The following is a 15813-nucleotide window of genomic DNA, read 5'->3' as shown; positions in this document are numbered from 1 at the left end:
CTCGCTGCATTTTTCTATTATACACCTCTTCTATCTATTGTGCACGATCTGACAGAACGACAAATTATCGTATTTCAATGCTCCTAATCATCATTCTAATTTCATCATTCAACCCTTTTTCAAACCAAATGCACATTTCTTCTTCGAGTGGTACAATTTCTAGGGTATATTTACTGATGTATACAAAATCATTCTCACACTCGACTACGGATCTATTTTCTTGGCGCAAGTCAAGAAATTCCCTCTTTTTTCTTGTCTAAATACCTCTTGCCAACATATTTCTTTTTTAAATTCGTTCTGAAAGAATTCTTAAGAAATTTTCTTTTTTGTCATTACAGCCACTACTGTTGACCACTAATTAGAAGCTTCCACTTTCAGTAATGAAACATCACATCTCAGATAATCATCGGAAGAATAAATTATTTCTTCAAAAACTCTTATTGTATTCTGAAGCCAATATTCAGCTTTGACTGGGTCATCATCTGACCTACCCTGAAATTCTTCGGCTCCACACTTTTTGAATTTTTCTATTAGAGTATGTTTACTGGATTCAGTCACTGGAGGAGGTAGAGTTGCAACCAGAGGCTCTACAGGTGGTATAGTAGGGGGAGGAGTTTGTTGAGCCAAATTTCTCTCTTGCATGAATTCACTAAACTATTAATTCATAAACCCAAAGAACATATTTTTAAGTTCTTGTTCTTGAGTCGTAGGAATTGAGACATTACTGCTTGTCCCATGTTCAGAAGTTGGTCCTCTACTATTAACCTCATCATGGTTAGCACGTTTAGATCTTTCTGACATCTTTACAATCTATAAGAAAACAAAGGTTAAATTAGATCATACACATCACAAATTACACTATCACAGATTTATATGGCATGTATTTCTAAACATTTTACACGCTACGTTCAATTTGAGAATCGGCTAAATCGTAGCTCTGATACTACTAAATGTAATACCCTTAACCCTTATTCGTCATCAAAATAGGGTTACAAAACATTACCTAACTTTTCAGATCAAAAATAAATATCTTATATCATTTAACATACATAACAGAAATTATTCATAAATCATTCATATTATCCCTTGTACGAGCCCTCGAGGCCCAAAATATGCAATAGAAATAAGTCGGGACTAAACCAAAAACTCAGAGAATTTTTCCTAAAATTCTAAAATTTTTCCTTAAGTACAGGGATCACACGCCCGTGTGGCTCACATGGCCAAGAGATACGCCTGTGTCTTAGGCTTTGTGGACATCGATGTGAGACACACGACTGTGTCTCAGCCCGTGTCCATGCCCGTGTAACACTCTGACTTGGGTCACACGGCCAAGCCACACGCTTGTGTGCAAAAACCTAGGCATTCTGTTTCTTAATTTTAAGGATGCAGGGGACATACAGCCAGACCATACACCCATGTGCTAGGTCGTGTATCACACACGATTGAGACACACACCCATGTCCCTGTCCGTGTGGACGAAAATAGCCACTTTTCTCACCCAATCTTTGTATCAACCTAAGCATAACCATTTGCACATTCACAAATCACAACAATGCTTTCAATTCAAGCTAAACTAAGTTTTATACCTAACATATCATCATATATGTTCAAATATCTAATCTTACCAAATTAATCATACACATATATATGCATATTTTACAAAATCACTAGCTCAAACCATGCCTCAATATGTCTATTAAATATCATCATTTAACCATTTCAAACACACATCAAGTATGATTAAACCATACTTATATAAGTTGATTGGAAATACAAACAAAATGTAACTCATAGCATTTACACAAACCAACTATACTCAAAATCATTCCAACCCTATACATGCCAAATAAATCTTAGTACATGTTGAAAAAGATACCAGATTAAGTTGGATAGTGTGGCTTGATGTGTTGATCCGATCTCCCGACCTCACGTTAATCTACAAGAACATTAAACAACACAAGTAAGCTTAATGAAGCTTAGTCAGTTTGATAGGTTAAACATAAATCTTGCCGGACTTAATATAATAAATTAAATAGTAAATTAATCATGCACTTTCCCTGTTAAACACAACATAAATCGATGAACACACTTCTTTCAAATCAATATCAATAATAAACAATAAATCTTTCAATTTCAATCACATAAGTCATTTATCAAATCTTACCGGATTGGAGAACGGGTTACGGATATGAGTACATCATTTTCAAAAGCACGAAGGCTAAACAGAAGCACCTAAGTGCTAAACAGAAACCGGTAAGGGTTGAACGAAAGCTCATAAGAGCTGAACGAAAACCCGTATGGGTTAAACAGAATCTTAAAAGAGCTGAACGAAAACTTATTAGGGTTGAATGGAAACTTATATGAGTTAAACAGAAGCTCGTGAGAGCTAAATGGAAAGTAAACACAAAAGTTCACAACAAATGCTGAACCTCGGTTTACTTGGGTAATTTTTTGTCAGTTCTTCCTTTGCTGATCGCCACACAACGATTGTACTCAATCTCGCGTTCCATTTAAATCGGATATTCACTTCAAATTCATAATTTAACAATATTCCATTTTTCAACGATATAACAAATACATAATATCATACATTAATTCAATATAATTATTAAACTTTAACCATACGAACTTACCTGGGTTAAATTGTAAGATTTGTAGAAGTTCAGGGGCTATTCTGCTAATTTCTCTTTTTATGATTATTTATGGGCTCTTGATCTAAAATATGAAACTATTCATTCATTAGCATATATTTTAGTTCCAATTCACATCACACTTAATACCCTTAATTTTTAAAATTACACAATTACCCCAATATTTACAAATTTTTCAATTTAGTCCCTTACTAATTAGTCTATCAAATGAACTATTTTTCTAAATTGACAATTCATCTAAATATTCTACGCTATCATACAGCCCTTAGTAAACAGAAATTTAATATCAAACCCTAATACTTATCCTTTTCACAATTTGGTCCTAAAATCAATATTTAACAAAATCACTTCATAAAATCATCATATAACAAAATTAAAGCTCTAAATCCATGGTTATTCATCTAATTCATCCCATATTCATCAATGGTAACTTCAAAAATTTCCAATAAAATAAAAAACTAATGAAATAGATGGTTGGATGTAATTGTAAAAGTTTTAAAAAATGAACATTCCAAGAAAAAGATGAGAATTGAACTCACTTGTAGCAAAATATGAAAATCAGCTTCTTAAGGGTTCTTCAATGGTGTTTTTAGGCTGAAGATTGATGAAGAATTGCCCATTTTAGCTATTTTAATTTTTATTTTATTTCCCATTTTGCCCTTGTTTCACGTAATTTCATGATTTTTCTGCTTATGCCGCCTCAGCCATCCCTTGTGTGTCAATTTGCCCTTTTGGTCCTCCCTTATTTATCATTTGGGCTATTTAATCACTATTTCTTTAATTAGCAAGTTTTTTACCTTTTTCAATTTAGTCCTTTTTAATTAATTAACTATGAAAAAGTTAAAATTTTCTAACGAAACTTTAACACTACCTTAATGGCTCTCCGTAAATATTTATAAAAATATTTATGGCTCAGTTTATAAAATCGAGGTCTCGATACCTCATTTTCTAAACCATTTAACCTAATAAATCCTTATAAAACACAAATCACGAATTCAAAAAAACATCTTTCTAAAATCACATTTGACTAGTAAATACTAAATAATATAATATACAAGGTTAATCGTTGGATTTGGTGGCCTCAAACCACTATTTTTGACACCACTTAAAATCAGGCTGTTACAGAATATAAGGTTTTCATGAGGCTGATCTTGAGCTGCCATCCAATCACGGATACCTTTGTTTAAAAGAATATTTTTGGTGTAGAAAGTCTCAAATTCAAGATCTTCTGTTGTATAGATTTCTTGGGAAATGAAGTCATAGGCACATAGGTTTAGAGCCAGACCGACTACTCCAAGAGCACTCATCCATAAATCGGTTATTGGTACAAATAACATAAAGAAATGTAACCAACGTTTATTGGAAAAAGCAGCCCCAAAGATTTGGGACCAAAAGCGGTTAGCAGTAACCATTGAATAAGTTTCTTCGACTTGAGTTGGGTTAAAAGCACGGAATTGCATCATCACCATCTTCAAATAAAGTATTCTCTACGGTAGCACCATGAATAGTGCATAGCAGGGCCGTGCCCAATACACCGGCAACTCCCATCATATGAAATGAGTTCAATGTCCAATTATGAAATCCTTGAAAAAGAGGATGAATCGAAATCGAAAAGAAAAGCTCATAGGCAAGTTTTCAAGCATTTATAGGCCTTTAATATGCTACAGTTTAAAGTAAATATGAACTCCTAAAAACTAATTAAAATTTGATTTTATAAGTTTTATCTAACCAAACCTCTAATTAAATCTCCTAAATTAACTTCTCTAACCAAAGAGTTTTATTTACAATATGTTTCTAATAATTAAATATAAAGCTTTTAATAAAAATCCTAAATTAAAATAAATATCTAAAATCTTACTTAAACTCATATCAACATCGTATCAAAGTCTATGTATCACATTATCATTAAAACAAAATTAATGTATAATTTTAAAATTTATCCAAATAATTAGTTATATGAGAAAAAAACTATAAAAATTATAGCCATTTTTCATAAAACCAATTAAATCTTTGATTAAATATAAATATATTTTAGTTAACGAGGTCGTAGCATAATAGCATGGCGAAGGTCTCGGCATCTTTTAGCCTCCGTTTGTTTTCTAAAAATAATTTTTATTTTTATTTTCATTTTACATTTTTACATTTTTAAATTGAAAAAAATACATTTGATAAATAGAAATAAAATTTATTTTAAATAATAAAATAGAAAAACATGTTTACTACCTATTTTCTTATAATTGAAACATAAGAAATAAAATAAAAAATTAATACATTGAAATGGATTCAAACCAAGTAACATATTTCATATTTAACAAGTATTGAATATAGTGGTTATACATATTACACTACTAAGGAAGAACACAAGTTCAAACCTTGAATACAATATTATTGAGAGGGGTAGTCATAGATCCCTGAAAAGATTAGTCTTCATGGACTGTAAAACAGACATGAAGGACACCTTGGCAGTGCCAACAAAATTTATTAATAATAACAACGAATCACAAAAAAAGAGAGAAAAATAGAACACACAGATTTTACGTGGGAACCTTTTCGAGAAAGGTAGAAGGGAAAAAAAATTCACTACCTATTGAATTCAAATAATACAATAAGAGAGACAACTATATCTATTTATAACCTTATTCTAATCAAAGTTTGATAGAAGCAACACAGTCTACCGTACCGCCCTACAGATCCTTCTATCTTACCACTTTTTTTTTAACAGGAATTTGGATCACAAACCCTAACAAAAAACAATTTTAAAAATTTATACTAACCAAATTTATCCTAAGTGTTATTTAATTTTTTCTGATTATTAATGTTAATAGTAATTAGGAATTTTTAAAAATGGTAATCACTTAACATGATTTCCTTTTTCTTTTGCCAATTGTTTAATGAATGGGGAAATAGTAAGGGCATTGAATTCAATCTTCCAACAATGGGATGTACAAGCAGTGGATTCATGGAACACCACAGGAGACCCATGCAGTGGATCTGCTCTCAGCCAAGTTGATTCTGTGTTTGAGGCTGCTTCTAATAACCCTGCGATCAGATGTGATTGTTCTTTCAACGCTAGTACTGTTTGCCACATTACTCGGCTGTATGCTTCTTGCACTCTCACTCTTCTGCAATACTTTTAAGCCAGTTTTATCATTATAGTATAACAATCCAAAAGCTACCCCATTCGTGTTAATTACTAATAAGTTGAAATGGTTCTTCAATATTGAGGGTAAAGAAAAGTTTAAGCGCACATGGTTTTTCAACAACAAAGATCTTCACTATTAAAGGGCTTTTGTTGGGAAGTTTATAATAATTAATATATCATCTGTATTATTACTTCACATATTTTTGAACACTTTGACCAGGAAGATAGATGGTCTAGATAAACGAGGAGAATTACCAGAGGAGCTTTTGGATTTGCCTTATCTGACATTCCTGTAAGAATGTTTTCCCACTTTTGATCTTCATAAGCCAATGTTGATTTTCCAAATGAGCACATATTTTATAATGTTTACAGTAACTGATGATAATCATTTTTATTGTTTCACAATGCAGGAGGATTGATCGAAACTTCTTCTCTGGTCCTTTGCCAGCATTTATTGGAAATATGTCTAGACTAGGGACACTGTGAGTGCGCAAACATATTTTGATAAAAGCATTTGTATATTTTTCATTTTCTTACATTACTTGTTGGCTAATTTCTTTGGTTTATTTATTTGTATAGGTCAGTTGCCCACAACTTTTTCTATGGATCCATTCCACGGGAGCTTGGAAACCTTAAGGAATTATGTTTACTGTAAGAACTGAAAAGTAGTCCCAATGAAATCCTTTCCGTTTCCATGGCCATGTGAAGGATCGAATAGTGGTGTTCTTGAGAAAATTTTTACTCTTAAAAATACTATTATATGGCCTTTAAAGGATTAATAATTGAAAACTTTTGATTGGAAAGGTAATAGTGTGGTTGCATCAATACCATATGAATCTAAAGTTCTCTCTATTAAAATTAAGGATATAATTTATGAAGAAATAAAAATGCCTTTTTATTATTTTTGTTTTCAAGTTTCTTCAAACGAAATTATATGTGGATCAACGTAATGCAGGTCTGTTGGTAATAACAACTTCTCTGGAACATTGCCTCCAGAACTTGGTAGTTTAGTCAAACTTCAGCAAATGTAAGTTATTTCTTTGTGGGGAATGTGCATGATCAAGTTTACAGGCTACCATATGAAATTATGACAATGAGTAGTTTATGAATTTGACAGATACATTAACAGTTGTGGATTAGGTGGTGAGATTCCCTCAACATTTGCCAACCTTGAAAACCTGGAAATTGTGTAAGAAAGACCCTTTTCTATTTCCTGCTCCTGCAAATTTGTCTACCTTATCTAACAGTAAGCTTTGTTGAATTTTAGGTGGGCATCTGATACTGCATTCACAGGCAAAATACCGGACTTTATTGGCAATAACTGGACGAAGCTTACATCATTGTAATTTATCGAAACATCTTTGTTATAATCTTCATATAAGTCCTTTATGAATAAGACATCAAGAATGATAGCTTTTACCTAAATTTTTTATGCGATTGACTAGTTTGTCAAATGTTTATACAGGAGAATTGGAGGGAACTCTTTTCAAGGACCAATACCATCCAGTTTTGCGAATTTAACCTCATTGACTTGTTTGTAAGTAGAGATATCTTACTTTTCTAATAGTATCTCCTCCCTACCACTGGTGGACTCTCTTAATTTATACGTGCATGTATACATGTATTGTAATCTTAAGCTCGTACGTCATGTAGGAGAATTGGCCGTATATACAATGGGAGTTCTTCTCTTAACTTTGTAAGAAATCTAAAGAACCTGACTGACTTGTGAGTGCATACGTTTACTTATATTAATCTATTCTCTTTTTGGCTAATAGACTAAATAAGTACTTGAAATTTATTATTATTTTTTAATAAGCCCTTATATCTTTTTTACGCCCAACTAAGTCTTTACAACTTTAATTGGTATCCATATAAGCCCTTCAGCTTTTAACTTGTATTGTATCCAAATAGGCTCTTAACCTTTAATTTATATATAAATAAAATATTTAATACTAGATTATGAGTCACCCACAATCTAAATGAAAAAAATACGTATAATTAAATCTTTAAAGTTGAAATGATAAAATTAAAACTTTAAAGTTTCCTCAAGTTTAAATCTATCATATGTGATTATTCTTATAAATTTATTCTGGGTTAACTAGATTTTGTTAACATAAAACATAAAAGATAAAAATATCTTCATAGTTATATTTACTACTTAATAAAAAGAATGTGTCTTTTATCATTTTTCTATTAAATTGTGTCCAGTTAATTCATGATACCAGCTTCATTAAAAGCTTAATTGTAATATATAACAATAAGTGAATACCAACTTCATTTTTATATAAATTTTGACATAGCATGTTATTTTTATATTAAAAGCTTAATTAATTGTAATACATAACAATAAGTGTATACCAACTTCATTTTATATAAATTTTAACATATATAGCATGTTATTTTTATATGGGTTTATATGATGTTTTGATTAGATGAATTCTAACGTAATTATAATTATAGATAATTCAATATAAGTTTTTAAATTAATTTAAAAGTTTATTTGAATATCAATTAAAGTTTAAAGGGTTATTTGGATGTAAGAAAAGTATAAAGCTTATATATATGATAAAGTTTAAAGGCTTATTTAATACATTAGCCATGTATTTATATAAATTTATGAATTAATATACTTGTTTTTCCAATAGGGTTCTAAGAAATGTGTTGCTTACGGGTACTTTACCATCTTATATCACGGAATTACAATCTTTACAAAAGCTGTAAGTTTTATTTAAAAGTTAAGTGCTGTATTTTCTTGCTTTATGTTTCTAATTTTTGTCTGTTTCAGAGATTTGAGTTTTAACAACTTAACAGGCGAAATTCCAAGAGCTTTGTTCACAATGAATTCTCTCCAATACTTGTAAGTAAATAAAAAAAAAAGGCATGCCCACTATCAGTAGAAAATCTCAGCTCTGGCCTTACGGTTTTCACTTTGACATTACTCCCCTCATTCATGCAATTGAAATGTGTCAGGTTTCTTGGAAATAATAGTCTATCAGGTGCCATTCCCAGCCAAAAGAGTGAAAGTCTTCGGACTATGTAAGCCATTATATCACAGTCACACCAACATATTTCATATAATATTCATTTAGTGAACCATCAAATAGAGAAAGCAATTAAATCTCCTGATTCTGGTAATATATTCATACTCTATACTCACTTTCTGCTAATCTACTTCTCCGTGCAGAGATTTATCATATAATTTTCTATCAGGAAACTTGCCTTCTTGGGTAAACTCAGGCTTACAACTGTATGTATCTTAAACTAGAATACTAAACTTACCTTTGCTTTCAAATTTTAACACCTCTTTGTAGATTATGGCCTTTATGGTGCTCAAATGGAGATTATTATTATTGACAAGGAACCAATTGAAAATCAATACCAATAAGAGCTTGTTTCATGGAATTTTATGTAGGAACCTTGTAGCCAACAACTTCACTCTTAACAGCACAAACATAAGGTGAGTTATCATTTCCGCAACACCTACCTTGAAAGAGTTCTTTCACCTCTACGAAGACAGGTGCTTACTATTTTACCTACTATGCAACGCATCCCTTTAAATTTCCTAATCCAGAAATTGTTTTGATCTCCTCAGGCTTTTACCAGGATTAGAATGCCTTCAAAGGAGCTTCCCATGCAATAGAAATGCTCCACGATGTACTAACTAAAACTTTTGAACCAGTATATGTTGTCAGGGTCTTAATTATAAGATTTAATCATGAGTCATGACTAATGCTTAATAATTTGCTAACATATTTCGGTGTCGCCATTGGTAGATGCAAACTTCGCGATCAAGTGTGGTGGACCACAGATGACATCTACTGGGATACTATTTGAGGCTGAGAATAGCAAACTCGGGGCAGCAACATTTAATGTAACCAGCACACAGAAATGGGCAGTCAGCAATGCAGGCTTGTTTGCAGATAGACAGGATCCACTGTTTGTGCAGGACACTTCAGCACAAGTGAAAAGTACCAACACTCCGGAGCTGTATCAGACTTCAAGGCTATCCCCTGGATCACTCAGATACTATGGCCTAGGCCTTCAGAATGGACCCTATACTGTAAGATTGTTCTTTGCGGAAACAGGTTTCCCAGACCGAACCACACAGTCTTGGAAGAGTCTAGCAAGGCGAGTTTTTGATGTTTATATTCAGGTAATATTTTTTTTAATGTAGAAATTCATATCATTCTAAGCTGTATATCATTCATTTCATACCCCTATTTGCAATGCTTTCATGATCATAATGATGTTCACTTAATTTCACACTTAGAAATCTTTATTGCTATAATGCTTTATCAGGGAACTCGGCGATTGAGGGATTTTGATATATCGAAGGCAGCAGGTGGTGTTGAGAGAGCAATAATTACGAATTTTACTGCTAATGTAACTGAGAACCATCTTGAAATTCACCTGTTTTGGGCTGGTAAGGGGACTTGCTGCGTACCAACACAAGGTTATTACGGTCCATCCATTTCGGCTATTACTGTTGTTCCAAGTAAGACACCTTAACACATGTGAATCTTTATATAACATAAGCTTCATGTGCTTATATTTAGTTTTTCTCTTTCTAATACATTTATTTTGTTTCTCAGATTTTAAACCAAATGTCAGTGGGATACCACCGGGCATTCCTGAAGAGAAGAACCACGTAGCATTAATTGTTGGTGTTACAGTTCCTATTGTGGCATTGGCTTTCATTCTTGTATTTGTAATTATTTATGCGAAGAGTCAAAGAGATGATGATGATGAGGAATGTAAGAGCATCATTCTGTATCATATAATATATATCATGTTTGTAATTACAGACTACTAATTGACTTACTTGAGTACTCTGCAGTGCTTCTTGGCATCAACCCTAGACCAAACACATACAGTTATTCAGAGTTAAAAGCTGCCACTGAAAACTTCAGTTCTTCAAATAAGTTAGGAGAAGGGGGGTTCGGACCTGTATACAAGGTAAACAATGTCTTATTATTCTTAGCATGCTTAACTATGATAATAGCTTGTCATACGATAATGAAATTATCGAGAGAGAGGATGATTTATTACAGTGTTATTAAATCGTATAATGCTTTAGGGTACACTTTCTGATGGGACAGTTGTAGCTGTGAAACGACTTTCTGTAGCATCAAACCAGGGGAAAGAACAATTTGTTACTGAGATAGCTACCATAACAGCCGTGCAACATCGTAATCTTGTCAAACTATTAGGGTGTTGCATTGCGGGAAAACGACGCCTCCTTGTTTACGAGTATCTTGAGAACAAAAGCCTTGATCAGGCACTCTTTGGTAACAGAACATGCTAATATGATAATACCATGTTTTTATACCTTTGTTTATTAATGAATCAGTTGTTTGATTTCCTTGCACCATAAATGCAGGAAAAATTGACTTGCGTCTTGATTGGCCAACCCGCTTCAATATCTGCTTATCAACTGCAAGAGGACTAGCTTATCTTCACGAGGAGTCTAGGCCAAGGTTTGTTCATAGGGATGTCAAGGCAAGCAATATTTTGCTTGATGCAGAGCTCTGCCCAAAGATATCTGATTTTGGGTTGGCAAAACTTTATGATGACAAGAAAACACATGTCACCACTCGCGCTGCCGGAACAATGTAAGACCTTTCAACCTTTTTGTTCATGAATCCTGCCTAATTAGCAGCATAGGATTTATGTTTTTGAATGGTTAGATTATTCACCGATGCAATGTAATTATCTTGAAGTGGTTACTTGGCACCGGAGTATGCAATGCGCGGGCATCTTACAGAGAAAGCTGATGTTTTCGGCTTTGGGATTGTTGCTTTTGAGATTTTAAGTGGTAGACCAAACGCTGATAACACCTTAGAAAATGACAAAATTTATCTTCTTGAATGGGTAATGCATAAAGAAATCTTTCCCTTTGCAGTACTATTTGTTGAAGAACCTATTAAATTCTGAAAGACTTGCTCTTGATCATCAATTTGTTTCTACAATGTCTCCAGGCCTGGACCCTGCATGAAAATAACCAACTCTTGAACTTGGTTGATCCAACATTACTGGAGTTCAACGAAGACGAAGCTCTCAGGGTGATAGGGGTGGCATTTTTATGCACTCAGGGATCGCCATTAATGCGGCCGCCCATGTCCCGTGTTGTTGGTATGCTCGCAGGAGATTTCGAAGTGAGCAAAGTTGCAACAAAACCAAGTTACATAACTGACTGGGCGTATAAGGATATAACACGCAGCTTCATGAAGGAAGAATCACAAACATCCAATGCATCGGATCATAGCAGCAATAACGTCAAGAGTAACAACAAGACTACTGTAGGGACAGATGATCAACCAAGACACTCTCCAGTCAATATTACTGAATTCCATGAGATAATTGGAGAAGGAAGGTGAGAATTGTTCGTTCCATGCCTGCAACAATACCATATCATACTATCTTTAAATAAAACATAGACTTTATGTAGTGTTAGAAACTATCATTTCTATATAAAGCGAGTTGTGTTGTAATATATTTATAACAATATTATGAAAATCAAGACAAACAAAGACTTGTGGTCGTTGGGAATGCTTTGCGAAGCTTTAAAAAATAGCAGATCTAGTGAGACACAGTTTGCTTATAATGTCTATAGTTTCTGTCGTTTTATCTTTATAGAGATGTTGGCAGCAAACAATCAAGTGTTTTGAGAAAGATAAACAAATGTTTTGTTCATTAAAATACTAGGTAACTTGACGTGTGAAATTGCATGCTGAATTTGGATTGGAATGGGAAGCCTGGGTACAAGATTGACTCCATCCCATCCTTGGAAACATCCTTGTCAAACACAAAAAGATAAATATATCATGCAAGTGGGGGATCTAAGCTAGCCACTCATATCCCACATGCAGTATACGATCAAAAAGAAAGAGCTAAAACCTCTTGTTGTGTTGTTAATATTAATCAGGATTAGTTATGAAGATATAGAAAAAAAAAAGCAGATTAGAATTGAAAAGTCAAAAGTTGATGGGGGAGGGGGTCATGCTTTCATCAGTATGCGGACTGCAATAAGCGGATGCTTGTATAGATGTGAATTTAATTAAGACCTTAAACGGATATACCTAACGTTAATTCACCATCCCAATTGCAGAAACGGACAATGGTATACAGCGGGTTTCCACATGTTTGACAATAATGCATTAATCATCGAACAGCTTTGGCCAATGTTTTGCACTATATTTTGAAAATCCTAATTCAAAATAAATGCGGATACTCGGTGTCAATTAAGTAGGTTATTCAAAAAAGACATTTAAGCAGGGAAATTTTTTTGTCAAAAGAAATGGCGTCACAGGTGGAGGGAACGTGTCAAATGTTTAGTTCGACAAATGGTGGTAGGTGGCAGGTTCGTACTTGTAATCCTTTCTCCTTGTTCAAAACTCAAAAAGGTGTAATTGTTTGATTAATTCCTTCTTTGGGCTTCCACCGAGGAAAAGAAATAAATGGAATTAAATAATTATCAAATATTTTATTTAAGCTTATATTTTAAAAAACCTCTTAAAATGCAAAAATTAATGACGCTCTTATATTAAATTCGTATTTAATTAAATATTTTTCGTTGACTAAAATAATTAATTAGGTCTCTTAGATTATCATTTTCATCATTGACTATATTAACTGTTAAAATAAATTGACGAACCAATCGATGGTAACACGTAAAATTTCGGTTTAATCTAATATGTTTCCCATAAAAATTATTAAAAATCATAAAAATTATAAAATATTAAAATGATATAAAATTATTAAAATTGTAAAATATAAAATATAATAATTAAAAATATTAAAACCTATTTAAAATTAAAAACATATTAAAATTTTAAAAATAATAAAAATATTAAAATTGATATAAACTTATAAAAATTACAAAAATAAAATCATAAAAACTTAAAGTTAGCCTAGAATCAGTAAGAGTACTGGTCCAAGGAAAGTCATTACATCGGTTAATTTAGGAACCGGACGGGTGGTTGAACTGTTTTTTAATAATTTTATCAACCAAATTTCATTACCCAATTATTAATATATGTCAGAATGAAATATTCTAACTAATGCTTTCAGAACTAGATTGATAGTTGAATTGATCAAGCCACCGTTATGCCAGTTCAACTGATTTTCTCCGGATTGATACCCTTTCTAATTTTTGTCTAATTAATCCAACCGACTAATCCGATCTAGTTCAAGTTCTTACGATTTTTTATAATTTTTTATAATTTTATATCAATTTTAATACTTTTTTATATTATTTTTATGATTTTATACGTTTTATAAAATTTTAAATATGTTTTATTAATATTTTTTTTATAATTTCTTATATTTTTATATTTTTGAAATATTTATAATTTTTTAAATTTTTTAATGGAAAAACTATTATATTAAACCAAATGTTGTCACGTGTTATCATTTGATTGGTTGTCCATTTATTTTAATGGTCAATATGATCAATGGCGGGAATCGTTAACGGATGGGCTTAAGATATTATTTTAGTTAATGGTAACAACTTAATTGGGTGCAAATTTAATATCGAGGCTTAATTATTTTTTTGTATTTTCTTAAGTTTTTTTCCATATAAGCCTTTTATTTATATGTACATATATATATACATATCTAATATTTGGTTAAATACCCATAGGTCCTTACTTTTTACAAATTTGAAATTTAGTCTCTATACTCTTATTTTTCAGGTTTTAAAATTTAGGTCCAATTGTTAATATTGTTATTATTATTTTTTACATTTTATTTGTATGACATTTTGGTAATAATGAAATTAATTTTAACAAAATAAATTTTAATAGTGTTAATAGTTGAACCTAAATTTTGAAATCTTAAAAAGTAAAGAAATTAAATTTGATAGGTGTCGAATCCACCAATATAAACCTACGCCTAATTTGCAATTTAAGCAGTATAGGGAGTAGGGTCGATCCCTCAGAGACTGGGTTTACTGCAAACTGCAAATTGTTGCTCTCTTGACCAGATTTATGTCAGGGCAATTGTCGTGCCCAAGAAGTTCGGGGGGATAAAATTTGAAATCTGAAATAAATAAATAAAATGCATGAAAAGTAAAAGCTGAAAATAAAATAATAAAAAACAGTTAAATAAATCTGAAGAAAAATAAATTAAACTAAGCTCAGTTTTAGGTACGGGTTTTTCTCGTCTCTGAACCGATCCTCGAAATTAGATGAACTTCTCTTTTCCAATAAGCTAGTTATAGCTACCAAGGACGCCTCGGACACCAACTCTTCCTTGTGTAAATTAGTTATGGAACGTCCAATAACTAACCCTTACCGATTGAACAACCAACAAAACGTTCGTGATTTAGAACTCTGGCAGCTTTGCGTTCTAGAAGAGCCTAGCTCGAACCAATGCCCTCAACTGCATGGGACATTTAAATCCGGTTACTACTTCCCTTGGCGGAACCAAACAACAATCCCCATTTGGCACGCCAATGTGTTCACAGAAAACCGATTAGACAATCGATCCTTTCGGAATTCCAACTGTTCGTCTAACCACACTAACTCAAACGACGTCTTTTTTGACTTGGTGTTGATTTGACTTTGTGAGTTGACGAAGTCATACTCTTAATCCGGAGAAATAATAAGTACTGGAATTTAGGAGTCAAATTGCTCGGGTTCGTAACTCACGGATCTTGACGAAGTTAACATCGGCCTAAAGCTGAAATGGATACTTAATAATAATAAAAACTTGGTAATTAAAAACTTGATTAATGACTTGATTCAAGACTTGATGCTAAAATGAACAAAGTAGTCCCCTATTTATACTAGTGGCTTTGCTAAATTAAGAGCCACTAGCCATAGAAAATCAAGGAAATAAAATATTCCATGATATATAAAAATCCCTACATAATCTCACACTAAGTCAACATAAAATTTCAGCTAATTACATCTTGAAAAAATTCTGCTTTGGCCCACCTTATTTACTCTTTTCTTCAATCTAGCCCAATCGTTTCCTTTTTGGTATGCGGCCGCCCATGTCCCGTATTGTTGGTATGCT

At 32.4% G+C, this 15813-nt stretch overlaps 1 protein-coding gene across 1 annotated transcript in view; it reads left to right on the top strand.

Moving 5' to 3' along the window:
• LOC105784780 (probable LRR receptor-like serine/threonine-protein kinase At1g56140) overlaps positions 1–12428 on the top strand; it is a 66997-nt gene extending 54569 nt beyond the window's left edge. Inside the window, exons 2-24 of the mRNA XM_052621618.1 lie at positions 5559–5748; positions 6014–6085; positions 6204–6275; positions 6373–6444; positions 6749–6820; positions 6911–6982; positions 7061–7135; positions 7259–7330; positions 7447–7518; positions 8439–8510; positions 8579–8650; positions 8764–8829; positions 8978–9040; positions 9206–9250; positions 9386–9447; positions 9567–9946; positions 10093–10288; positions 10386–10547; positions 10631–10749; positions 10871–11081; positions 11174–11405; positions 11514–11664; positions 11772–12428. Coding sequence (XP_052477578.1) covers positions 5559–5748; positions 6014–6085; positions 6204–6275; positions 6373–6444; positions 6749–6820; positions 6911–6982; positions 7061–7135; positions 7259–7330; positions 7447–7518; positions 8439–8510; positions 8579–8650; positions 8764–8829; positions 8978–9040; positions 9206–9250; positions 9386–9447; positions 9567–9946; positions 10093–10288; positions 10386–10547; positions 10631–10749; positions 10871–11081; positions 11174–11405; positions 11514–11664; positions 11772–12170 — 2999 coding nt within the window. The 3' untranslated portion in view covers positions 12171–12428. The remainder of the gene's footprint in view (positions 1–5558; positions 5749–6013; positions 6086–6203; positions 6276–6372; positions 6445–6748; positions 6821–6910; positions 6983–7060; positions 7136–7258; positions 7331–7446; positions 7519–8438; positions 8511–8578; positions 8651–8763; positions 8830–8977; positions 9041–9205; positions 9251–9385; positions 9448–9566; positions 9947–10092; positions 10289–10385; positions 10548–10630; positions 10750–10870; positions 11082–11173; positions 11406–11513; positions 11665–11771) is intronic.
• The last annotated feature ends 3385 nt before the right edge of the window (positions 12429–15813 follow it).

This window comes from Gossypium raimondii, chromosome 10 (genome assembly GCF_025698545.1).
Source record: "Gossypium raimondii isolate GPD5lz chromosome 10, ASM2569854v1, whole genome shotgun sequence".
NCBI lineage: Eukaryota > Viridiplantae > Streptophyta > Magnoliopsida > Malvales > Malvaceae > Gossypium > Gossypium raimondii.
Note: the sequence above shows the minus strand (reverse complement) of the source record. Positions and strands in the feature narration are given on the sequence as shown.